This window comes from Mesitornis unicolor, unplaced genomic scaffold, assembly GCF_000695765.1.
Source record: "Mesitornis unicolor isolate BGI_N332 unplaced genomic scaffold, ASM69576v1 scaffold54822, whole genome shotgun sequence".
NCBI classification, from domain to species: Eukaryota; Metazoa; Chordata; class Aves; order Mesitornithiformes; family Mesitornithidae; genus Mesitornis; species Mesitornis unicolor.
The window spans coordinates 2,127-28,178 of record NW_010168221.1 but is presented as its reverse complement, the minus strand read 5'-3'; the positions used below and the strand labels follow the sequence as shown (position 1 = coordinate 28,178).

Here is a 26,052-nt window from a genome sequence, read left to right as displayed (position 1 = left end):
TTTGTACTGGGACTGGTCTCTCCTTTAAAGTCGTGGAGGTCTTCAAAGAACCTCGAAACCTTAAATACCGTCTTTAGGTCTTGTTGTGCAGAAGTCTGGCTTGTACTTTCTTCAAACACTCTTCAAACGGCCGCCGTCTACTTAGCAAGGTAGTAGCATCTCTTCGTTCTGATGTGTTGTGTGAAGTTTCAGGAGGAATAGGCTGTATTGGAATTAATTGCTTAGATGCAGTTAATCAGAAGATGTGATATACCTTGCTGACGTTTGTGAATACTGTAATCGGTTAATTAAAGCTTAGCAGCCTGAAGGAAGTTGATAGATACAGAGAATCCCAGTTCTCGTCAGTGTGTGATGGTATCTGGATGTAGAGCAGAGAACAGGTCTTGAATAATCATACTGAACTGGGATCTACTGCAGACTAAAAGTATGTCTTATGCCAGTCCCACATGTCTGCACCCGGGACTTGGTCCTCCAGTCCCATTTGTTGCTGCCGCTCGGCTGCCCTTGACCCAACCATGCTGGCATTCCTCTAGGACAGGACATGGGCTGGCAACGTGGGTCTGCAGTGCTGGAGAGGCTTGGTTGGGGGTGTGTTGCGTGGCCAAGGTCTACCTGTAAACTTGCATCTCCCTGGATTCATGTCAAGCTCACTTATGCTGAAGCTTTCATTGTTGTCATCTTCCCAAACTGCATTTGTCCTTGGTGGAGCATCAAGCATCATTACTTAATTGGACTTAGACATTATTTGGGAATTCTTTGTTGTAGTTCTGGGTGGTTTTCAAGTTTTACAGCGGCAACAGAAGTGTCAGACAGGGCACGTTTACCCCTCCTTCATCTCCACTTGGCTGTGCTGAGCTCAAGCACAGCTCTGGGGAGCGGTGGAGGAAGATGTAACGTGGATTGATGTGGCCAGTCTGGGGTTTACATTCGGTGTAAGTGGGTGGAGAGACGTCAAGGGAAAATGAAAAGCCCTCTCGCTCCCTGCTGCAGCCCTGGGAGATGCTGTGTCAAGGTAAGCTGGTTTATGAACGGCTCTGCTCACGTATCTGGGGGTTTGCAGAACTTCTGTGCACGTGTGTTTTCCTTACATGCAGTCTGTAGGCTTAAATGTCTTCCTCACTGTGCCTTTAAGCGTGGCTTAGAAGCAAGAGCCGCTTGAAAGCGTCCTTCAGGAGTGCCTGGCTGATTCTGCTGCTTCCTTTGGAGGAACCTCCTAAAAACAAAACCTTAAAATAAAAACCCTCTTCTTGCTAAACTACCTCTCTGCAAACATAGAATTATTTAGTTTTATTTTTGCTCTTTTGATGGAGAACCGGTGCCCCACAGCTCTTGGGGAGAGCAGTGAGTCAGCTCACCCAACAGTGATTCTATTGATAGATGGAAGGAGTGGCGCTCAGGTCTGTCGAGTCATTGTTGGTGCTTGGCTGGAGCGCCGGGGGCTCCCAGGGCAGGCTCAAACACCTCTCGCCAGCCTTGGGAGATCAAACACAATGAGTCAGGCCGCAGAAAATCATGATAGGGCCCAAATTAATTAATTATTTTTTTTTTTAAAACCTGTGTTTTGAGAGCGGGAAGGGAAGGACACGTACACACCCGGGTCTGTGGGACTGACCAGCTCGTGTCTCATTGCAAGTTGATTGTACTTGTGTCTCCTGAGCTGCTTCCGTGGAAACCCAGCCCCTGCTCTGCTCTGGAGCGGTGGACCTGCCAACTTTCTCCTCTCTTTGTAGCCTCTCATCCCTATCCTTTCTGTGTAAGGATGTGAGGCAGAGCTAGAAAATAAAAACTTGGCACCAACGCACCACTCTTATGTGTCCCATCGCCTGGTTATTTTTCAATTAAAAATGCATATAAGCCAGAAAACAAGAGGGGCTTTAATTAATTTTAATTTTTGTGTAATTTCTGTCATGATAGGAGAGGCAGGAGACAGCCAGATGGTGGGAAGTGTGGCTGTGCTGCAGACCTACCAACAGCTTTCCCCCGGGTTTTCCCATCTCCTCTTCCCAAGGCATGGCTTGCTGTCAAAGCTGGGGAACCACATCCATAAAGCCCCCAGTTTCCAGCAGAGCTTTGCCTATGAGCCAAACCTTAAAGGTCATGGGCATGAAAGACCATATCCTATTAATGCACCAGCTCTTCATGCCAGCACCAGTATCCCATGCCATGCCTTGGGCTGGTACCGTCCCCCTGGGCAAGAGATGGTTACAACGGGCACTGAAGGCCTTGAACTTCTCTTTGGTCTATTAAACGCAAGTGCCACACACTTTGATACCTCAGGCCATGCCGCCCCGAGCTTTCTTCAGGTGCTCTGAACACGCAGTGTTCACCTCCCATCTCACCAGGCACCAGGAGCCAGCCAATTTTCAGCATAACGCACAATCTCAACTATTTTATTGCTTAATTTAGGCCATAAAGTCCCTTTGATGTGTTGTGTAATGCAACGTTCATTCTGAAAAAGTGGGTGGAGTAGCTTTATGGTATTATAAAAATAAATAAAATGCCTGGCAGGATTTTGAAACCACATGGTCATTCCTCCTCTCTCCGCAGATAAGTTGATTGTTGAGAGAGAAATCTTGCTTAATATCTAACTCTGGGTGATTTATTTCTCCAGAGTCCTTTCATCTCCAGCATGTATTGGGTTATCTGTGACTTCTAATCTGATTGTTTTAAGCGTGATCAAAGAAACCAAGAGAATGCACTTTATTTTCCCACTGTATGAACAGAATGCTGTTTGTACAGTGCATTACATCACCTGTTCCTACTGCTCCTGAGTCCTGCACCAAATGGCTGCGGTATAAATAGAAAACAGAATGGACTTGTAGGGGGTGATGAAATTTGTTCCAGTTGCCGAGTAAAGCAGAGTTAACTCAACGAATGCTTTCTTCACACCCAAGTCTACCCCGGCACACAACAACATGGGCTGAAAATGTTTAAAATAGTTTGAAATAAGTCGCTTGTGCAGGGTGTCCGGCTGGCATTCAGCAGTCGAGGAGCTGCACTGAAAATCCATGGGAGATGGCAGGCAGGGAGACTGCCGCCATTGAAATTGCTGGGATTCTTTCCAGACTGTGCAAAGAAAGAGTTTGGCCTTGTGTCAGGGTCCTCTTGTTGTTCTAGCTGCGATGGTCTATGGGCAGGGTCTGCAGGGAGAGGTGGTTGCCGTCCTTGCCCAGCCTTGGTGCTGCAGGATCCATGCATGCGTGGAGTGCTTTGCCATTCCACAGAAACCCCTCTGTCGAGAGCAGCATGCTTTTGGAAGATCCAGAGGACTTAGACCATGGGGACCCACCTGGCTGCTGCTCCAGGATGCAAACTCTGTATTCCTAGGGGACGAGTGCTGGGGAGCAGCTCCGATTCACCATGGAGGCCTAGAAGGTGCCTCTGAAGATGGGCCTGGGAGCTGCGTTTCTCTGCTTGATCCTATAAATCCTGAATTCAAGAAAGGGTGTTTATTTTCAGACATGTCTTAATGCTTCACTACCACACAACCTCAGCACTTCATGGGGGGATGGCTGTCCTCTTCTCTGCAGCTTTGCCACATCTCCCCCTGTTAACCTCTCCCGGCCTCTTTGAGGGCATTGAGCAGCATTTTCACTCCAGCCATCTAATTGATTAATGTATTTAACTTGGAACATTTGTTCTCAACCTGTGTTTGACTTTCACTTTCTTGCTTCTCTTGCAGACCAGGAGGGTAATCTGAGGGCCTGAAATCTTGCATGCTAGCTTTTCCAAGCTGGAGCTGTTTGCCTTAAAAAAAATAACAAAAAAACCCTAAACCTCTCTCCTGACTGACCTTGCTTTTGACACATCTACAGGTGCTCATGGAAATCCCACCCTGGGTAAACAGCTCACGTTTTTATTCAGAGGAGAACTGCCGTGCACCAAAGGGTTAGGGAAAATCATTTGGGAGATAAGTGGTGGTTTTATCTTAAGCAATTAGTCCTTAGTGTTGGAGGGGTTTTTTAATTTTCTAATTGGCTTGGAAGTTGCTCTTGTGTAGCACAGGGTCACTGTAGGAATACTAAACTTGCAAAAAATGGCTAAAAGTTGTCTCCTGGGAGAGACAAGAGGCAGAAAGCCACTGGCATTTCTGAGGTGCCATTCCAGCAGGATGAGCTTAGGGCCACTATCTCCCCATCAGCCTTCGGGTAGTGATCGTCTGATATGGGAAAAGGTTTTGCCCATCCATCGGGAAGCTGCTGGTGGTTTTCTCTCTCTGTAGTCCCCAGGTTGAAGGAGCAGGAAGGAAGCGGGGAGACTGAAGTATGGAGGTTTCCCTTTGGATGTTGTCGCTGCATGGGTTAGGGTCGGGATGTGCATGGCTTTGGCAGTGCTGCCTGCTCAGGCATGGCCAGGTCTCCTACTTCCTGCAGCTATCACCCTGTGCGATGGGGAGCTGTCCTCCACGAAAACTGAGCTGCTCTGCTATGTCTTTCCAGTGAATTATAGGAAAATAAGTTTGTCATCCTCACTTGAAAGCTGTGCAGAACCGATGTGGGATTGACTGAATCTTTCAAAGTTTCCCTGCCAGGTGCTGAGCTGTGGGACCGACTGCACAGGTACCTGGTCTTGTTCTGCCCACAAGTCTGCTGCTGGCCGAAGCGGCAATGCTGAGCTTGCTCTCCGTAGACTCGCTGGCCACAGCATATTGCTTGCCTCAAGGTCATATTGCAAAGGCTGCCGTAGCTGAAACACTTCTCATTTATTGTTTGCACATCGGTGGTGTTTGGAGGCCCCAGCTCAATCAGCTGCAGTGGGGGTACATTAGGATTTGCATTAGAACAGGGGATTTTCCAGCCCTCAAGGAACAGCATCTTCCTTAGTGAAGTTTCCGCTTCCTTTTGGTGTGCAGGATGGTGGTGGGGTGGCTGTCTGCGGCACTGGGGTGCTCCTCTGTCTGAGCCCTTGTGGGGGAGAGGGGCTGGATTCTGGCCCAGAGCGTGGGTTGACGAGGTGATGAACTGAGCTCACATTATGGCCATTTTATTTCTGCTGTGGCAGGTCCTAGAGATGTCTGGTTGGGCTCTGTGAGTTGATAGACACACAGACCAGCACTGAAACAAACTGTATCTGCTGGAATTCACCCATTGGGATATTAGGGTTTAATCTGTGTAGTGTCCCTTCCAGAACAGAAATCTGTATTTCACTGTGATACACTACTAGCGCTTTTTCTTCCAAGTGTCTTATACAAAAGCACTTAAGAGTTGCTTCAAAAGCATCCGGAGGTGTGAATTACAGCTGATGTAATTAATTTGTATCTGTGGGCCTGGCCCCCTGCAGTTTAGATGGCATGTTGGGCTGGCAGTTAAGAAGAACAAAAGTCTAATCTTGGAGAAGATTAGGAATTCTTTGACAAAGGTTAAGCCAGGGCGATGCTGCCTTATCATTTGTACTGGTCTCCTGTGGCAAATCTGTAATATAAGCCATGAACAGGCAGGCTGTTCCCCATGTTGGCTTTAAAACAGCAACATCTCCGTTTACCTACCTGGTGGTTTTGCAAAGCAAAGTCTTAAAAAATGGTTAGGCATAAAACAAGACCGGGGCAACTCTAGACCCTGAAGTCACTGCAGGGGTGCCCATTGCAAAGACGTTCAGAGCCAGAGCCCACTGTGTGACTTTTGAAGTCTGTCCTACCCAAGCCCATCCCCATGCTGTCCCATCTCCTCTGCTCATCTATTCTCATTCCTCCCACCCCGGGGTGAGTGAGCAGCATAAATATGTGCATCGACCGGGCGCCGCAAGGAGAGCCAGAGATGGAGCAGGGAGGGAGGCGGTCAGAGCAGCAGGCAGCTGCAAAAGGGAGAAGCCAGCCGTGCCTTTCCTGGGGGCTGCCTTGGCGTGCTGAGCCCCAGCCCGGCTGCAGCAGGATTTAATCCCAGCACACTTCCAGCTAGCATGTCGTGGCAAGCTTCCCCGAGCAGCAGTTTCCACTTTTCCTCTTTGGTGTCTATTGTTTTGTTATTTGGGAAACTGGAATCCGTGATCCAATTTGAAACATGGTTAGCATTAGCCTCTGACGCAGCAGGGCTGGGGTTTTTTTCCCCTTTCAGATTGATCTGAGCCTGAGCACATCTTCCACTGGACAGCTCGAGGGGTCCGCATCTCTCCCGTGACCCATGCGCTGGGGCAGCGAGGCAGCGTTGTGTTTAGTGCCAAAAGACCACCTTGTTTAGTGTCCATATAGCTGCAAAGTGCTGGCTTGGGCTAAATCGAGCAAATAGTCAGTTGGTCACAAGTGAGTTTCCAAGAGGGGGAGGCTGGCTGAGCGCTGATGATTTAGATTTAGTCATTTAATGAACGGCATCAGGAATAGGTTACATTCTCAATTATTTTGATTTTAATCTAATGTGTTAATAACGTGAGGCTCTTCAGATGAAAATGTATTTCCAAGTTGCTTTAATTATTTGCTAGCATAGTAAGTTGAAGACAGATCTGAAAGAAAGGGCCATCTGATGAGCTGCTATTGTTCTCTTAATTCAACCCACTCCACTTGGGCCACTCTGCATGAATGGCTTTGTTTGCTAATAAAATCATGCTATGTTCCCTGCAACACATGTTCTGCATGTCCCAGCTACTCGACAGCAGTAAAACCCTATTTTATAGGTTTGTAATGTTACCTTCTTAAATGTGGCTTCTTTTAGAGACAGCAGTGCTTTCGGGGTTGGCCTTGGCACGCTTGAGCACACAGAGGTGACTTTGAGAGCTGCCATAACCCCATGTTTCTGGCACATCTTCCTCCTTTCCCTTGGTACCGTGGCTCTTGCTCCCTGCACGGCTTGTCAGCAAGCGTGTGTGCCTCCTCACCTAAAGGGTGCTGCGTTGGCACCTTGAAGAAGGAATTTCTTCCACCTGGAAGAAATACAGAAATGTGTTCCTTGGACTGCATCCTCTGCCTTCTCCCCAAAATGTTTGAGTGAGCCCTAGTTGCTGCTTGAGGAGAGACCAAGAGTGGCTGCAGGCTCCACAGCCCTTTTATCTGCTGGGCTTGGGAGACCCAAAGAGGTTGCGGGAAGAGCTCTGCTGCTGCATGAGCCCAGGAGAGCCGCAACCAGCCCGACTGTTCCTTTGGGCAGTCCCTGTGACAGAGGGATGAGAAGCAACCTTCTGCCCGAGCATGGTGGGGGCTGCTCTTGGCAGCTGGCTGGCAGTGGTCCTCCAGGAGCCACATCCAAGCTGGGAGGGGAATCAGTATGCAGAGCAGTTGCTTCCTTTCCTTGGCACATTGTTTTTTAAGGGTTGTAGGGTGGAGGGGATTAGACCAAGTTCTTAGGGGAGAATTGCCAGCAGGGGATGGCTGGTCATTTTTGTTCCTTTTGTGGCACAAACAATCTCTCCCTTGCTACTCGTAGGGGCTCATGAGCCTTTGTGATGTTTATAAGGCTGAAAGATTTGGAGACCTCTGGTCTAGATAGCTCTCCAACTGAGAAGGGGAATTCAGGCACTTGTGATAGTGTGGCCAAAGAAATTACAATAAATATTTGGGAGACTTTAGTGTTTGGCATTTGTCAAGAATGGTTTAGCAGAATGGAATCTTTAGTGGAAAGGCTGGAAGTCCAGCTGAAATGACAAAGATGTGCCTGGGTTGGCGTTGGCACATCTTCCACACTTCAGGGATTAGAAGGAATTGTGTAATAGCAGCGTAATGATCTGCAGAAATGGCTCATATAAACTTCAGCTGCTTTTGTTTAGGAGATGGACTTAAAGTCTGAAACTGGGTCAAAATCTTTTCTTGCTCTAGAACTAAAAGTTTCAGACGTCTTTTTGAAGAAACCTCTTTCTTATCACTGTTCAGCCAGCCCTCCTGGGCTGAGTTTCAGCCAGGCAGGTGACCTTGGCCTGCTAGTCCTCGTCGCTTGGGAATGTGGCATTGATCAGGATCAGAAAAGATTTTGTAGGTTCTGATGATCACCAACACAGCCTCTCCTGCTGATCAAATCACAGTCCTTGATCCTTTTTATGAGCAGCTGAGCAGGCACCATTCTGGAGGTACAGTCACTCTTCTGGATTCTTATCACATTTTCAGTGAAGGTCAGCATCAGAGTTTTATCACGTCACGAGCTTGTCCTAAACTACCAGGAAGACAGAAGTCTTCGGCAGTAATGGTTTTCTTCCCAAAAGTGAAGCCCAAGTCTTCGTGAGCAGAATCTTGAGAGATGTTGTAGTCCTTTATCTCTCAGCTTGCAGCAGTGAATAAAACCTCCAAAAGGTTTTTGTGTGCAACTGTGTTTCCAACAGTAAATGAAGATTCTTCTTCCTGATCCCAAGGGCAGCTGCTCACAGACATTGATGGCCTCCTGATCTCCTGGTATTTGCCCCACTCAAGGAAATATGCAGATATTTCTTTGCCCTAACCTGTTCCCTAAATTTTCGCAGAGAGTAAACCCTGGAGGGAGATCTGCAAGGTTAGTGTCGGGAAACAGCTGCTTGAGAAAGCCCTCTTCCTTTCTACTGGAGAAAGCAGCCTGATTAATTCTTGTGATTGCTCATCTGGACTGAGGTAGGCTTCCAGTGGTGAGTCTGAGAGCAGTTGTGAAGTGGAAGATTTGGAGGTCAGGAATTATGACCCTGCAGCAGGCAGTCCCACCAGGCAGTCCTGCTGCCCGCAGGCAGGTAATGAAGTGATCCTGCGCGTGGAGGATCTCCGTAATTCACCAATGGTGGAATTTGTAAATTCATTTACTGTTTCCTTAAAGCTGCACAACAAATGCATGTTTGCAGCGCACATAGACATCTGTTATTGTCTTGAGCAGAGAAGATAATGCCATCGAGCAGTTGCTGTGTTAGCAACGTGCACACACAGAACAGATGAGTTTCTCTTTGCTCACGTGTTCACTGTGTGAGTTTTACATCATACTGTGGATATCTGCATAGTCCAGAAAGATCAGTTCTAAAATAAGAAACACTGGCAAATACTGTTCTGTCTTCCCTGGATGTGACAAGGTACCAGCAGCAGGAGTTGGTGGCCAAGTCTCCGTGCCGTCACGTCGTGTCATGCAAGAGTCTCACAACTGCAGATGCAAATGTGCAGGCTCAGACGTCGGTGTCACAAGCTCCTGCATGTTTTGATTAATTCATTTACAGGTTTCACACACAGGTTTGGGGGCGGGTGCTTTCATCAACTTTGCGATCAAAATGTGTGCCAAGGATACTATGACTCATTTTACAGACTCACTCGTAGTTTTGCAGGGGGAGTTAATAGTGATGTTAAAATATTCCTCATTTACTATATAGGCAGAGCTGGCAGCAATGGCTGTACTCATGGTTGCCTAACATTTCCCGTTATATAAAACTTTGTTGTAGTTGCTCATATCTTTATCAGACTGTGTTGTTTGGTATTCTTCCATGCTGAGATTCTGCCTAAGGCTGAATTAGTTTGGCAAATTTTAGCAAAAAGAAAGGGGGAGGAAATTACATTGTTTTGCTCATGTCAGCCTTACAATTTACTTTTCATTGATAACCTTCCAGCGTTCCTACTTTGAAGCAGGGGTGTATCGCTGGCAAGTGGGTTGCTGGAGGTGGGAGGGGTGCTGGCAGCTTGAACATAACCTTTGCTATCCGTGTGAGATTCCATCCAATTTGATTAAATTATAAGCTTGTGAAAATTGCACAAACTCTATAGTAGATGATTTAAAATTTGGTGAGCCAGAGTATTTGCTCTGACAGTGCTCGTGGCTAGGACTTCAGAGACTGGAAAGTGTAGATCCTGTTGATGGTGATCATAGGTTGGTTTGGGTTGGAAGGGACCTTAAAGATCATTCAGTCCAACCCCTCCTGCCATGGGCCCATGATGCCCATGATGGACGCTTGCCCAGGAAGGCCCATGATGGTTCTGGAGTCTCTGATGTTCATCATTAAGCGAGCCTGCTCTCTTCTCCCATCCTCCTTTGCACTCAGCAAAATAAAGGCTTTTTAGGCAATTATGGGGAGGAGATGAGGAAGGTGACATCCTCCAGTGGTAAGCAGGTGATGCTGGGAGCTAGTGAGAAACAGGGCTGTAGAGGGTATTGAAACTGGCAAGGGGATTTTGATGCTTCCCAGAGTTTACAGGTGCTGTAGCTGAAGCTGCCTGTTCAGCCTTAGATCAAGCCTGTTCTGCAGGAGGAAGATACTGCTGACTCACTCAGCTTGGGCAGTTTTGGTAACAGGGTAAAATTCCCTTTTGTGCATATGAGTAGCAGGTTAGAGGAGAGAAACTCTGTTCTCCTCCAAGGAGGAGGGCTGTGAGCTGACCCAAATGCATGATTGAGACCCTGAAGCTGAATGGGAGAGAGGGGCTGAGGGTGTTTGCCCCCTGTAGACATGAGGCTGCATAAGTCTGATGCACGGTGCTATCATGTGGCGTTTCATATCTTTCTCTACTCTTGTAGCTACCTGTTGATGTGTGACCATAGACTTTAATTCTTTAGGACTTTTGCTTGTTTGGTGCATGGGATGGCCAGTGCCAGGGGAGCTAACAGAGCAGGTAGGAAGGAAGGTGCACGGAGCATTACCTCGTGCACCATTTAAAGGCCTTGCAGTGGAAGAGGCAGAAGATGGAAGCAGAAGAACATAAGTACTTCTGTGCTGGTTTTTGCCAGAGGCATCCCGTAAGGCAGCTCTTCTCCCTGGGAGAGAGTTGTGCATGCCTTAGCTTTCTGTTTGCAGCTTAAGACCCAGATCAGACTTACTGATGTGCTGAGTGTGTGTTAAAGCAGGGCTCTTGCAAAAATGCTGAGTATTAGGCCCAGAGCATTTCACATAGAGCATCCACATTTTGAAAAGATTTTTACTATTTCAGCATTGCAGTTGGCTTTTTGTAAATAAGAGGATAATAGCTGCTTCTTCCTCCAGAATAGCATCACAAATAAATACAAGATTCACTTGTGAAAATTGCTGCAGAAGAATCTCCAGCCAAGTGAATAATGCTCCATTCAGCATGAGATGGGTGATGTAAAAGTACACAGACAGGGAAAGTAAGAATAACAGTCCATTTATCCTGTGCCCTGAGCAGATGAAGTTCTGTGCAGGTAGTGCAGGATCAGGAATAGTGTGATACATTGATACATGGGCACAAGAGAGGTGAGTAGAAGATAATTTTTTTTTTCAAAACTGTAGAGTGCTTTTCCCTGGTGTTTTAAGGAGAAAGCATCTAAAGCAATGAGGCATTTTTGTATTACCTAGTTGGTCAATGAAATCCTGTATGTATAGTACAGCACATACGCATTCTGTAACAGATGGTGTGTTTGTGGCATGCAGACGGGCTCTGGCGTTTCACAGCTCTTGTGCACCAGGCTCTGTGCAGAACACACACTTTCCCTTCATCTGCAGGATTTGACTTCTAATTATGGCAGCTGAGATGGTGGCAGTGCCTGGCAGTGGATCAGGCCAGCTGTGATGCTCTGCTCTGGGCTCAGCTTGCTATAGAAATATAAAACAGCAGCAGGAACACACCACGTAAACTGGAGGTGATTTGGAGCTCATCCACGGCCATCCAAAATGCAGAATTGAACCAGGTCTCAGCACTGGGACTCCCAAACTATGGTGCTTGCAATGGACCTGTGCTGACTTCAGTGTCTGGGAAGGTGTCAGCTGGAGCTGAAACTTCTGTTTGCATTTGAGGCAATTGTAAGATCTCTGCATGTGGAGGTTTTCTGCTGAGATCTGGCCGCAGCCTTCTTGTTATTAAGAGCACTTAGAGTCTCTCCACACCTTCCCACTTTCACTGATTATTGCAGTGTCTTTGGGGCCTACCTCCCCTATTGAATTTGGTTGAGCGTCAGTAAATAACTTGTACAGAGCATTTCTGAAGAGGGTAAAAAGAGATCAACAGGAACGCAAAGTGTTTGATCACCCAGCCTTCTGCCTTTAAGAAATTGAAGCTAAAAAAAAATAACAGGTGTCTTTTATCTGAAGAGTGGGTAATTTATTTAGAACAAAAGACACATTGCTTGCATTGTCACTTATTTTTCCTGAATAGAACCATCAACTGGTTTTAATTGTATAAAGATACATAGGAATGGAACAAGAGTTCAAACAGCTCTTTTACAGCACTTTAAATGGACATGATACTTCATATATAGCCCCACAATAATGCATACCAGATGAAAAGATACTGTGGAATTTGTGTAATAAAGGTAAAAGCCCATATATCTGCCTGCTCTAATGGATGAGAACCAAAACAGAAAAATTGCATGAGGCAAAAATAACAACAAACCCCAGCACAGTTCTTGAAGTCAGGTTTCACTTGCTGTGAAGTGCACCGAGAAAATCCGTACATGGCACTTCCCTGAGCAGAGGTGAGCACAGTAACGGGATGGACTGCACAGACAAACCTCCCGACAGCTGCCCTAGTGCTCTCGCACCACAGTTAAAGGTGTTTCATCTCCCCTCTGGTCTGTGGTTTAGCTGAATCTTCTGGAATTACAGTGTCCCAGGAGATGTCTTCTGAGCTCCTGTGCCATTTGTCTTTGAGCAGCTCTTCTTTTTTTCCCTTCGTTGCCTCCTTCAGCTGTTTTTACTACATTTTAATATCCATTTAAATGGGTAAACTGGTTCTTGCACCTTGAACTGTTTAATCAGTGCCTCTGGAGATGTCGTCACCTTCAAGAGCACAGGATGCCCAACGGGGTCCTTCCAGTTGCAGTATAGGTACAGGCCGTAAAGAGGCATTGCTAACCAACCTGTGCTGGCTGGCTCCAGGTGCTCATCTCCCTCCTCACTGCTGAATTTGTTGCTCTTGGTTTGCCAGTCAGCCCCTGAATTTAGATCCATTTGTAAAAGTACAACCACAAGAAATGAGAAACTGAATCCACTGATTTCATTCATCATTTTAAAATGTGACATTGTGTGACCTCGATGCTGCAACAGATGGTTTGACTTCCAGGTCTGGCTGTAGATGTAAGGTTTGGCGACTGTCCCAAAATTAGGACTGTGAAGGAAGAATTCATTCTGCACCATCGAAGGAAAAGTTACTTTAGTCCCCATTTAAAAGGAAGTAAGTCTGTGTGTAGCATCTTCACAAGACTAACTTCCCTCTATATGCCTATTTTCTGGGACAGCAGCAAGTTATTTGCTGTTAGGCTGCTGAACTCTTAAAAGAGGGGAAAAAGTAAGCATCTCTAGAAAAGGAAAGATCCTTTTTAACAGCATCTGTCTCCCTTAGCAGAGTTTCTGCATGTTTCATTCCTTCTGGTTGTTGTTATTACAGTTCTTCTGAGGACTTGTCATTGCTGTCAACCTCTAGTGGACCTTGTCAGAAGCACAACACGACTCAGTCCAACCTCATCTTGCCCCAACCACTGCGTTATATCAGCCAGGTCAGTTCGAGCTGAGAAGGGAACGTCCACATTACAGGCTCCCAGTAAAGACCAGGGGACTGAGTTATGGTTTATACATTTACTGCGATGCTGACATTTCTTCAGAGCTGAGCAATAAAAACGACAGAGCAAGTTTACAAGCTTTTTGCAGCTTGTCAGTATTTTGTTGTTGATCCAGCCTGCCACTTGTTAACATGATCCAACAGGTATCTGTTAATGACCCCATCTGGGGTGCTTGTGAGACTCCAGAGGACTGCTGGAGAAGCTCTGTTTCATAGTCCTGTACTTTCATGGCCGCAGTCAACTGATGCTTATGAACTCCTGCTCATTATAAAGTACTGATTGAAGGCAGAAGTCTTCTGGGAGGAAATATTTTCTGTCCCGATCTAATGGTCTCTTGACTTTAAACTTGAATGTGTTCCCTAGTTAGAAGTAAAGTTAAATAAAGCTGTGCAGGAATTTTTAATGTGAAGGTATGAAATGTCTTTGTGAAGGTCTTTTGCTCGACTGAGTTGCTTTTTTCATGTGCAGCCAATATCTGATCCCACTTCTTGACCTTTAATATACACTGAGGGAGAAGATTAGGATGTTTCTAATCAGCTGCATCTCCCCTCTGGGAGCACTATTAAATCCTGACTCTCAGCTTTATCTCTGCCAGATCTTGCCAGCCCTCTGTGTTTTTGGTTTTGTTTCTAGCTGAGGTCGGAGTTCAGTCACCTCAAAGGTTCAATTGGGGGAGTTTCTTGGATCCTTTCTTTAGGACTTAAGACACCAGTGAGCAGCTCTGCTTGGGGGCAGACCTCTTTGTTTCATGTGCATTGACGAGCCAGACCTTATTTGGGGAAATAGTGTCTTTCTTGTGAGCAGTATTATTGCTAGGGGTCCCTCAGTAATCCTGCACACCTCATCATTAGCAAGGCTTCGTCAAAGGTCTTCAGGAACAAACATTAGCAGTTTCGAGGAGCTAAGTCAGGTGCCTCATAGATGTTCAAGATGTTACATCAACCAGTTTCTTCTGCCACCCAGATTTTTTATTTCATTAAAATACCAAGCTTGTTGGCATTAAATTGGTAATGAGTATTGAGTTTCATGCCATTGTTTCGATGAGGATTTAAGCGAGGCTAGCAAGCCTGCAGTTATGCAGCCTGGTGATACAAGCGAGCAGTTGAAGGTCAAAGCTGCAACTAGTCTTGGTCAAATGGAGTCCCTTTGACTTGCCTATCTTCCCCTTTCATTTCGGCCATCAGCAACATCACTGTTGTGATTTAAGTGTCAGGAAATAGATCCCTGAAAGCAATAGAGACAACGGACTGCATTGCTGAGGTTTACACCCTCCTGAAAAGTCTTGGTGATGAAGGAAGGAAGCGTGTGAATGTGGCCCTTCAGGACACGGTTTAGTGGGCATGGTGGTGTTGCGTTGATGGTTTCACTTGATTATCTTAGAGGTCTTTTCCAACCTTAATGATTCTGTGATTCTGTCCCTGAGCCCAGGTGCTCTTATTTGCCCTTTGATTCTAATGGCTCCTGTTTCCCAATTTGGTCCACATACCTATAGATGTCCCTGCCCCATCCCATGTTCTTGAACACTCCAGAGACTCCATGGGTATGTGGGAAGGAGGGAAATGGTCTGGAGGCACTGGCCAAAGCTGGATGCTTTGTTTCCATCCAAAAACTTACTCATCCTACAGGCCCTGGTCTTGAGTTCCTGAACTTGCAGAGAAATCTGCTCATAATTTCTTTCTTCTAAGCCCTTTCTTGTTGAGCAGAAATGGCAAAGAAGAATCAAGGCACTGGAGAATCCCCAGTTCTGCCTGGTTATACCAGGCCTCCTTAGATCTTTCCTTGGAACCAGCAGGCAAGAGGAAATACTTTCCATTTCAGAGGAGCGTGGACAAACAACACTGCTTCAGACGAAGAAGAAAAGCGGCAGACGGAGTTACAGCACTGAATCCTGCTCGCCAAAAGCATGCTTCTGCCTTTATTCAATCATTCCTGGAACACAGTGTCCTTATTGTATTCCTCCTCACCCCGCTCAGTGCCTCTCCTTGGGCTTCGGTCTCGGAGATGCCGCAACCACAGTGCTGGTTGGTTTGGGGAAGTTAAAAAAAGCATCAAACGCATCTCGGAAACGGACCCTCTCCCTCTCCTGACATTAGGTAAACGTGTTTTCTGAAAACCTGGATCCCGTTAGAAAGGTTCCCGCTGTCTGGAAAACAAAGTACTTGCTCGCCTGGTTTAGTCATTAAGTAAATTTGTGGTTTGGTTGAGATGAAAAATAATGAAGAAAAGCTGTTGAAATCCCAGGATTAATTTGATATTTTGCAGGCAGTGGTGTTTTTAAGTGGAGCTGCTGCCTTCTTTAGGTTATGAGCAGACCCAGGTATAAACCTGAGCTTCCCTTTCTCCCCACGCCTCAGAGGCAGTCATTTGGAAGTAATTTGTTTCCCAAAGGTCCTTGCTGTATGGGCGAGGGGGATGCTGTGGGCTGGAAGCTGCGTTGTGTGGGTGTCTGCATGGCCAGCCCGCGGCTGGGAAGCTGGGAGATGCTTTTGGCTGCTTATTTCATCTGCGGAGGGAGCAGCATCCTGGGCTGCAGGGAGGAAGGGATGGATGGCTGCTCGCTTGGCGTGGTGGGGAAGGTCTGAACGATTGGAGGGGATCACTGGTATTTTTATATCGGCAACATGAGAGATGGCATGGCACGTTTTGGGAAGAACTGTTTCCTCTGCAACTCCTTTGCGTCTCCCAGCTGTCCTGCCTGCCTCTCTAGGGAAGGGAAACCACAGGAAGGCAGAGGAGCCCATGCAGAGACCCCATAGCTCTCCATCAGCCCCAGATTATTTGGGAGAATCACCCAGGAAAACAGATGTGGGAGCTGGGACTGCTGTGTACTCTCTGAAATGGCTACTGGGTGTGTTTATCCGCTTCAGTACATTAGAAAGAGAAAGATCGATATATAGAGAGATAGATATCTATATATGTAAAATCACTTGCAGTATTAAACATAGATGTCATTTCACTCTGAGAAGCCAATTAGCAGAGCAGAAAGGTCTTGCTGATCAGCTTGTTGCTGAATTTTACCCAGGTCTCAGCTTGAGCAAGGAAAAAGGAGGCTCCATTAGTGTCCACACTAGCGATCCCCATGACCCAGGGAGAGCATTTTGGGAGGGTTAGAGAGTGGGGGCTGAGGAGTGGGTTCCCACTTGTTTGGGGGGGAGGGTTTGCTGTGGGCTGGTTCTCAACAGGCCCTTGGGCATCTGGAGCGTAGTGGGAACACGGCATCCCCTGCCCAGGGATGGGAACCCAGGCTCCTGGGCACGCTGCAAGGCTCATGTAGACAGGCCCTGTGATTTGAAAATATTTGTATTTATATTAATGGAAAACATGACCTCAAAGCACGTTGACGCTACTGTTCTGACATTCCTCCTTAGGCGTGTTGTCCTGGGCAGGACCTCTCTGCTCTGGAAGGGTCAGGAGGATTTGGTCCGTGACTTCAAGGTCCTCTCACTGCGTTCAGGATGCACTTTGATGTGGTGATCCACATGATGTTCGGCACATCCTTGTGCAAGCTTGTTTCTGCCTCTTCTAATAAAATATTGGAAATAATTATCTTATGGACTATTGTCTGACAAAGGCCACAGCATGCAGATGAGTGTGGCTTATGGGTGGGAGCAATATACCCTGGATATCCAAAATGCACACGGGAGATACTGGGTTTACCCTGGTTTTGTAGCTTAAGTCACTACAGAGGCTTCTGAATGACTGATGGAGCCAAGCTGCTCCAAAGCAGTTCAGTCAAAGTTCAGTCACAATTAATGCAGCCAAATATCCCTTGTACTGTATAGTAAATGTCCTTATTTAATATCAGCTTTTCATGATGGATAAGGATTCATACTAATCATGTCATCATGAGAAAAAAAACCCACAAACCTGTGTTACGGTATAAACTCAGACTTACTGAAATGAGTCTAAGCAATTACCTGTTAAATATGGAACAAAGTGTTCTGTGACCTTCTTTTATATCAGGAAGGTGATCCAAGTGTCCTGTTAGTTGATGTGCGGATGGTGCATTGCCCATATTTTATCTTTTATTTTAATTAATTTCTTATCCATTGGATATGAATTATATATAAATGAAGTTTTTGGTCTTACTCTAGGGAAGATGTGCATTGTTTCTAGGAAGGACTTTATTGTGTGTCACAATTGGATTTTTACAGATTTTATTTTAAATCTAGTGGACAGAATATAGTATTACACTGGGGCAGTGAATGAGCACAGCCTTACCTCTGCTGGGAAGGAAGAGCTGGGAAAGCTTATTTGTAAATGCCACGGTCAGATGAAATCCTGAGGGACTTGTTCTGCAGTTTCCTTTGAACACGGTGGTTGCGTCCTGTTGTCTGAAAGCCTTTCCAAAGAAGGTTAAGGTGGCGATAGAGCAATACAGCCACAATATTTACCCTACTTAGCCTTTATTTGCCTCCTAAGGCAAACAATTTATTTCCTGTATTTCAGCTTCCTTCCTAGATTCTGACAAATTCTCAATCACTTTTCTCACCTGTCTTGCTATATCCTATGATCTAAATTATTGGTTTCAGTGAATGTGTCTACTGTACATGAGTCCTGCTTGAGAAGTATGTCCTTGGTAAATGTAAAGCAGTGAGAAATGGGAAACTCAGGCTGCTAGATCTCAGGTTTAGCTTTTGTAACTGTACTTTAATACTTTGCAATAATCACTGAAGCTCCCCATGAAATAATCTCCGTGTACTCCGAAAATGGAATTGAACGCCTTAGAATAAAAGAGAAGAGGAGCCCTTATCTGTACTTTTAGTTAAGTTTTTATTTATTTCCCTTCTTCTTCCAGCGTGGGAGGATGAATAAGCACGGAAGAAGATACAGATTTGCAAAGGCAAGAAGCATTTTTTGCGTCGTTTTTTCCATCAGCTTTTAAAAGCCTGACTGTAATCATAAATTCCCTGATAGCTGGAGCATGCAGAAGTCATCTTTAAGCTTACAAGTGACAGGCTGCTGTTGCTTTTCAAACTTCAGATTTCATTTTTTTGTAAGACGCAACTTTGATCTGGTTCCTTTGTAATGCTCTGCAGAGCGCTGGGGCTGCTGCACTTGCCGGCTGCAGGGCTGGAAGTGAACTTTCTTGGCAAGAGCCATCTGGAGACCTCAAAGAACAGATTAACTTGTCCAGAATTGATGGGATCTTTGAAGACGCTGCCCTTGCCTAGAACACATGTGATTAGCTTGACATTGGCAGTGATAAAGTTGAGATGCACAGCAGTGTCTGAGTACCCACAGTAATTGGGAAGAGCTTTAAGTGGAGCAACCCTGAGGATTTGCAATCAAATTATCAGTCAAGTCCCCAATTTTAACCTCTTTAGCAGACTTTGCATCTTTCGTGCAGGTTAAATCCAGTCAGGAGTAAAAGTTTTCAGCTTTGCATCTTCATAACTGTTTCGTTCTTAGCTCCAAGACATACCCGTGGTGATGTATTGGGGAATGCTGTGAGTGCGTTGGGGCATTTTTGTAACTAGTACTGTGCTACTTTTGCAATAGTTGTTCATACCATGGATTGGCAATGGAGACTTTTCTGTACAGGTGGTAATCTTGTACATTAGACTTCTTGGTTCCAGTTAAAGATGACCCTACTGCTCGGACGCTGTTGTCAGCACGTGCTGTTTCAATATGCTGAGGGGATTTGCTTTGGCTCATACAGCGTAAGCCAACACGTGCACCTTTTAATTTGACTGACCAGTTGTGATAATGAGAAGTGGTATTGCGTGAAGGATGTGGCAGTCGCCCGCCTGGTGGTAGCCGTACCTATGGGAAAAAAGAGAGGGCTGATCGTGTCTGGCCAGCCAGATGTCCTTCCCTGGGACTTACCCCCAGCCCACTTCTGCATCTCGGAGCTTTCCAAGGCAACTCGTGAAGTTTGGGTGATTATCAGCTGCCTCGTGGCTCAGGATTTTCTACCATGTGAAAAATGAGCTGCTGCTCACCCTTTGGTGACCGAAGGTTCAGGGTGTGTTAGGGGAGGAAATCTGGAAGTGCTGTTTAGGAGGAGCATGAGCAGAATGCGTTGGGTTTTGTGGTTGTCAGCTTCACAAGTCTTTATCTCTTGGGTTTGCTAATCTCGTGTTGCTTCCTTCATAGTGCAGGGGTCTGGAGGTGCCTTGCCATGCCACCAGGGAGGTCGGGGTGCACTTACCTCAGGGGCAGGAAGGTGATAGACCCTTGCAAAAAAAGATCTGCCAGCCTGCCTGGATATCACAACTTCAATTCTTTTGAGTAAAGCGTCTTTCAGAAAAAGGCAGTTTCATAAAAACACACTGGTAGAGCTGGAGAAGATGGTAGCAATGAAAGCCACACTGGAACAGCTAACAGACTTGGGAGTCTCACCAACCTGCCAGTAGGGTGTTGTGCAATTTATTCCCTCCAGTGAAAATTTAAATTTTACAGAAATTAGTTGCCTACGGGTTGCCTTTCATGTCCCAGGAAGTTTCCTCCTTGCTTTAGTTTGTTTTTTTTCCCCGTACTTGATGAAGAACACCAATGAAGGAGGTACGTAACTGCTGGGAACTGAAGGGAGTGCCGTGTGGGCTTGGATTTGCAGGCAGGATCCATGAGATCTTTGTCCCACCGTGGATTCTGAAGGTGGTGCAACGCTTCCCCAGAGCATGCCAGCCAGAGTGTCATCTTTTTGCAAAGAGCTGCTTGTTTGCCAAAAATTGGGGTCTTTTTGTCTTTGATTTAAAATTTAAATACACATCAGTGGGGAGCTGTGTGAAGGAGACTGGGGATCCCAGGCTGGAATAAGAAGGGTGCCCTTAGGGGCTTGTGTGAGGGCAGGAGGACTGAAGAGGACCTCACCTCTCTTCTCACTTACGTTGAAGCTCCAAGATGTGATGGTGCTGATGTTCAGGCTGCAGAGTGCTGGTCTTGGTTGGAGGAGTGGTTTGGGGATGGGCTGCAGCCAAGACAACATGCAAAATAACCTCTGAACAGGTAGAAGGAAGCCCTGAGGAGATGCTGGTTTTCTGCAACAGTTTTGGCCCTTGTCAGCATTACCAGAATTGACAGGGATCAGTGGAGGGCTCTATGCAGAGAAAAGGCAGCTGGTCAGGTTGACTGACTTGGGTCTCTGTGTTCTCTATTATAATTGTTCCCTATGTGATTATTTTGAGGGTTGAGCAGCTGAGAGCTGCAGAAGAGATGTGCAGCTTTATTTCTGCCATGTGTGAAATGTTCTGTGTTCATTTCAAAACCGTTCATTGCTCTTTCCATCAGGAAAAAAAATCCGGAAGTCTGCAGGAATTTTTGTGAAGTCCAACTTTAAATGCTCACCTTCCCTTTTATCGCCCTTATCAGCGCATAGAGCTCAGTATGTGAGGTTTTTAGCTGACATTTCAAATCGCTGAGTTTGCCTGCATCCCTTTTAAAGCAGCCTCCCCTCCCAGATCAGAAGTGTCCAGGGTTTTTTTGTTAGACTCCATGTTCCTTTAATGTTTTCCTCCTAATAGATGTTGAAAGCGTTCTTCAGAGGCACGGCACAAAACATTCAAATAGTGATACGAGCCAGCTGAAAAGAGTTGTCAGGGAGAGGGAACATTAGGAGAAGGATTGAATACAGATGGATTCCTCAAAAGTAATGTAACCTGTTATGATTGCTTTGAAATCCTATACCCTTTCCATCTACTTCTGCTTACTGAAAGTTTACATTTGCATTGATGTATTAGAGGCAGAGCTAAAATGGAAGTAATCCCTGTTGTATACACGCTTAAGTGTGTAATTTTAGCTAAATACAACAGTTGTGACCAAACTCTCACCTGCATACTCAGTGGGAAGCCCACAGCCGTGGAGTGCTGCAGGAGAGCCCGTCCATCCCAACTCCTCCAGAGGGGCCAGGGACCACCCAGCACCCATCTGCTCGCTCTTGGTTCCTTCAGCCATCTCAGATCCATACCCGACAAACTCTTCAGATGCTTTCTGCTGCTCTGTCTTCGTATCAGCAGATACAAAGGAGAAATCAGTTGATCTGTGCATTTTATTCTATATATTGTAGTGCTTTCTTAATACACTGCTAGAACAGTCAATGCCACTTCCAGAGCATCCTGGCAGAAGCTCCACTAGAAGCTGGTGCTATATTTTAATTGGGTTATCCAAAAAGCATCCTTCTCTTTGCCCGCAGGGAAGGTCTGAGGTATCCATCATTCCTGCCTCAATTTAAGAGGTTGTATCAGTCTCCACCACACAACTGTTGTATTGGATTTGACGGGAGGGTTGCATTGCACAGAGCTCCTTTAATGTTCAGAACTGATCATTATGCAAGGGGAGAACTGGTGAAGAGGAGAGTGGTATGGTTTTCACTTATTATACCTTGCTTTTTTAGGGTGAACTTGTTCAAATTATTTCCAGCCTTAAATATTTGCCCTAGAAAGCTGCTCAGAAATCTGATGGAATATAGAAATAAAGTTGCTTCAGTGCACATTTACAGTGACAGTCAGAAATTTGTGTGCTAGAAGATGTCCGTAGTGACTCGCCATCTCAAGGTTCCCATAAGCACTCATACCCAACTGTCTCTGTACTGCATTTGAGCTTGAGGAAACCTCACAAGGCTCCCTTTGCCTCAGAGAGTTGTGAAAAACCTCAGCTGGCTTAGTTTTGGATGCTCTTTGCACCACTCTGCAGCTCTACTGAGCTTCCTCATCCGAGGAGAAATGGCTTGGAGTTTTTGTTGGCTTGTGGCAAGCAAAATATTAGTTTCCTCTTTGTGAGAATAGGAGGATTATTTGTTTCTAACTGGCTCTATAATGGAGGTAAAACATGATTTTTCTTACAGACCAGTGACCATCCATGACCCCATGTATTACAAGGAAAATTGTGTGTCTAGGAGCAGAAGGGCATGTTGAATAGGAGCTGTATGAGCAGTGACAGGGCTATAGCTCTGTCAAATTCAGGTTTTAAAGTACTTTGGTAATGCTTCCATCCTTGTACTTTGAGCACCATATTATACATAAATATTTCTGAAGACCTCTAGATTAATGGATCATCTGCCAGTCTCAGTTCATGCAGTGGTTATTCTGTGTTTGTATTCTGTGCAAATATGCAGAAACTGCCAACTTTTCCCTTTGCCGCTGTCTTCCTCGCCTCCAATCCTTCCATCTGTGCATTTCTTACGGGTTTCCTTGTCTTATCTAAATGTAAACTCATCAGAGCAGGAGCTGTTTTCTGTTGTCTGTAGGACTTTGACCACTGCAGTGCAGCCAAAAAAGCTTTTCACAGCAGAACGGGGAAGCACAGATTGCGTTGTAGGTCCTCCTTGGAGGTGTTTTCCCAAGGTCCATTACAAACCACATCACCTAGGTGCCAGTTACGGCATTACTAAGTAAAAGGTCATGCTGTTGAGCTTCGTGATTGAAATTAAAACAGGACTCCGGTGTTCAGAGCTAGTAACAGAGCTTGGAAGACCCAGGAATTTATCAACTTCAAGGTATCGTACAAATGCAGAGGGGTAGCCGGGGAGAGCAGGGGATTGACTGATGCTGTGTTGGTGTGAGCATTTCAGCTTGTCCCTCCTGGCAAACTGCAACACGACTTGCAGTGACAACGGGACGGCGTCCTGGCCTGGCCGTCCCATGGTGTCACGGAGCCAGAGGCACGTTGGCAGCAGCAGCTGCTCTGTGCCAATGGCAGAGCCAGCGTGAAAGAGCTCTTCTCTGTTTCCTTCTCAGGCTGCCTCACCGTTGGTGCGAATCTCCTCCTGAGCAAGGAACTCGCTTCCCAAGCCAGCTCATGCATGCAGTCTCTCTTCCTACATTTTGGTTAAGAGAAGGAGGTTGACCTGCTTGCAAGTGTACTTGAATAACCTGTCTGCAGGACAAGGCATGGGATTGTGTACAGTCCGTGGCCAGACTGTCCATTGGAAAAGCCGGTGTGATTAGATGGTCCTTCCTGGTGGAATTTGCAATTTTTTTGATGTATTTGTTCTTGATCAATTTGTTTGATGTACCCAAGTGTGACATTTGAGGTCAGCTTTAGGTACTGCGTTGTAAGCAACAGCCATTTCTTGCTTCGCTTTCCTCCCTTGGAAAATAAGAAGCAAGCATAGAGTGGGTGAGCCATGCTACACATCCCTCACAGTTGGAATAGTGGGAGGAAGCCTGATTTGACTAAGGAAAATGCTGTCTCGTTGTCTCGGTATTGGTTTTAGAGGCCTTGCTTATAGAATGGCAATGCAAAGCAGTTAGCCAACGGACACAATAAATCCTGATGGGAACTGGACTTCTTCCATATGGTCTTGTTCCCTCCTTCTCTTCACCTCTAACAGTATCATCTTCATTACTCTATTAATTCCCTTTTGCTTCCAGTTGTGTCAGTTTGTTCATGGTCCTATCAGTGCAATTTAATATGAACACCACTTATTCTGTAGGCTGTCACTGATGCTGGAGCTCCAGGCAGAGTACTGCTGCCCAGTGATGCAGAGTATGGTCAAGGTTGTGTCCTTCTAATGTGACTCTCGTTTTTCTTGCAGGCATGGGCCGTGGAGAGAGCCTGTTAACCCATACTATGTCAACACGGGCTATGCTTTGGCACCGGCGACCAGTGCCAACGACAGCGAGCAGCAGAGCATGTCCAGCGATGCCGATACGATGTCGCTGACAGACAGCAGCGTGTAAGTAACTTCAGTCTGCTGGGACAGGGAGTGGGACAATAGCGTGTTTGTTTCTTTAGCGGTGGTGCTGCTGTTGTGTTGGTCTGAGGGAGGCTTTGCCACAGCTGATGTTGGAGGAATATCTGACTAGACCAAGTTCTCCCTTTCGTTTCAAGCGGGGTTGTTTTCTCACTGTGCAGGGTACTCAGCCTTGCCGGTCTTGGGAACATTTGCAGCATCAAATGGTTTTGAGTGAACTAAAATAAACAGTGCTCAGTTGGAGTTCCTGCAGTGTTTCTTGCCAGGTGCAAGAAATACTGGAAATGTTGGATGGCTTTGTAGTGAGTGATTGGAGATGTAGTATCTTTTGAATGTCAGACAGAACTTTCTACTTACCTGGGTACCTCTCCTCTTGAGGTTTTTTTGCTGCCAAACTGTGCTCACTGTGTGATTGCTCTTCAGTGGGATTGGTGACTGACCAGTTCTAGTTTATGTTTGGTGACCACTGCACTTCATCACAACTTGTACTGGTAAGCCCCTGCCGAATCTTTTTGTGTTTCTCTAGATTCTACCTCCTGACAGCGCCCTGTGTCTCATCTGTGAAATGCCTTCCCTAAAGATGGTCTGCAAAGGGGGAAAAAAAGAGTTATGTGATTTTGTTGTGACTGCATCTCTGTGATGGGAAAAAAGGGATTTGTAGGAAAATATTCAATGTTTGGTCTGTTTTTTAGTAGTGCAAATGCAAAGTGTCTTTCTGTAGAGCAGAAACCCTTTGATTCTTCAAGCGAAAGATGACAGATTTACAGAATTAGGAGAGAGTTTTATTAATGGCAGTGCTGTAAACACAAAGTCCTCCAAGAGGCTCGTTTAGTGTCATTGTGAAGTCAGGAGCTGTCAGGCCTTTTTGGAGAAACCATCCAGCCTGTGTTGTGGATGTTGGTAATGGGGGCTGCAAGAATTCCCTACCTGCCCTCAGTTAACACAGTGAGCTGATGAACATGCAACGAGGTAAGGGGGCGTCCTTGTCTGCTGTGGTGGCTCTATGGGAGCTGGTAGCATGCTGGTCTCTGGCTCCATGAAGACTTGGAGCCAGGCTACCCTGCTCACTGCCACCATCTCCTCACATCTTATCCATGTCATGTTGCAAAATGGAGGAGGCAAACCTTGGCCAAGGGGGCACAGGAGGCAGAGGATGCCCCTGGGATAGAAAGCTGCAGAGCACCACTAATTAAAGGCTCAGAGTGATACAAATCCAGCTGCTTTGCCACATCTTTGTATTCATCAGTTTGTGTGGAGGACTACTCTGAAGCCAGCAGGGGTCATATAACTTCTTTTTATCAGGAGAGACAGATGTAAGAACTCTTCAAAATTAATTAGCTTTTAGCACGTCCTTTTCCACTGGTCCAGCGGGCTCATGGGGTTGTACTGATGGTTATACCTGCGATAAGTTGTGATCATTTATGCCGGAGTTCTTCACCCTCCTAATCTTTATTTGTGCCGTAATTTCTTTCTTTCACAGGCAGAATAATTTGTTTGACCATCCTATGCATTCTTTATTCTTTGCTCCTTTTTCCTTTAGGCGTTTTATCCCTTCTACGCCCACCATAGGCTGCTTCTAGGACTGTAATTACCACCGATACGTGTGCTGCCTTCTGCTAATAACTAGCCCAGTCTCAGTGGTTCATTTTAAGTCCCAAAAATCATAAGGGTAAACCTGTGATCTTTCTTTCTGTGCATCTCAAACTGGATGCATGCAGATCCTCAAATTGGGATTCTGGACATACAGCCTTGACCTTTGGCATACAAAGACTCTGTCTGCTTTCAACACTTCCTCTTCATTACGTCCTTTAAAACTCCAGTACCAGGTTTTGTTCAGTTTTTACATGGCGTTGCTGAACCTATCTGCCTCTCGAGTTTCAAAGGAATTTTTGCAGAATTGCTCAAGGCAGCAAAAATGAGGAACAACCAGACGCAAGTTAAAGAAGGGACTCCTGCTGCTTGACAAGACTTGCATGTCTCGGTGCTTTGAATTTAGGCCTTCTCTGAGGAAAACGGCAATAAAAGCCTCGTTTGCTGATGAGCGAGTTCTTCCCGATG

General features: G+C 46.0%; 1 protein-coding gene across 1 annotated transcript in view; it reads left to right on the top strand.

Annotated features, from left to right (window-relative positions):
• LOC104536342 (axin-1-like) overlaps window positions 1–23,980 on the top strand; it is a 38,245-nt gene extending 14,265 nt beyond the window's left edge. Inside the window, exon 2 of the mRNA XM_010178921.1 lies at window positions 23,836–23,980. Within this exon, the coding sequence (XP_010177223.1) occupies window positions 23,836–23,980 (145 nt within the window). The remainder of the gene's footprint in view (window positions 1–23,835) is intronic.
• Window positions 23,981–26,052: the final 2,072 nt, after the last annotated feature.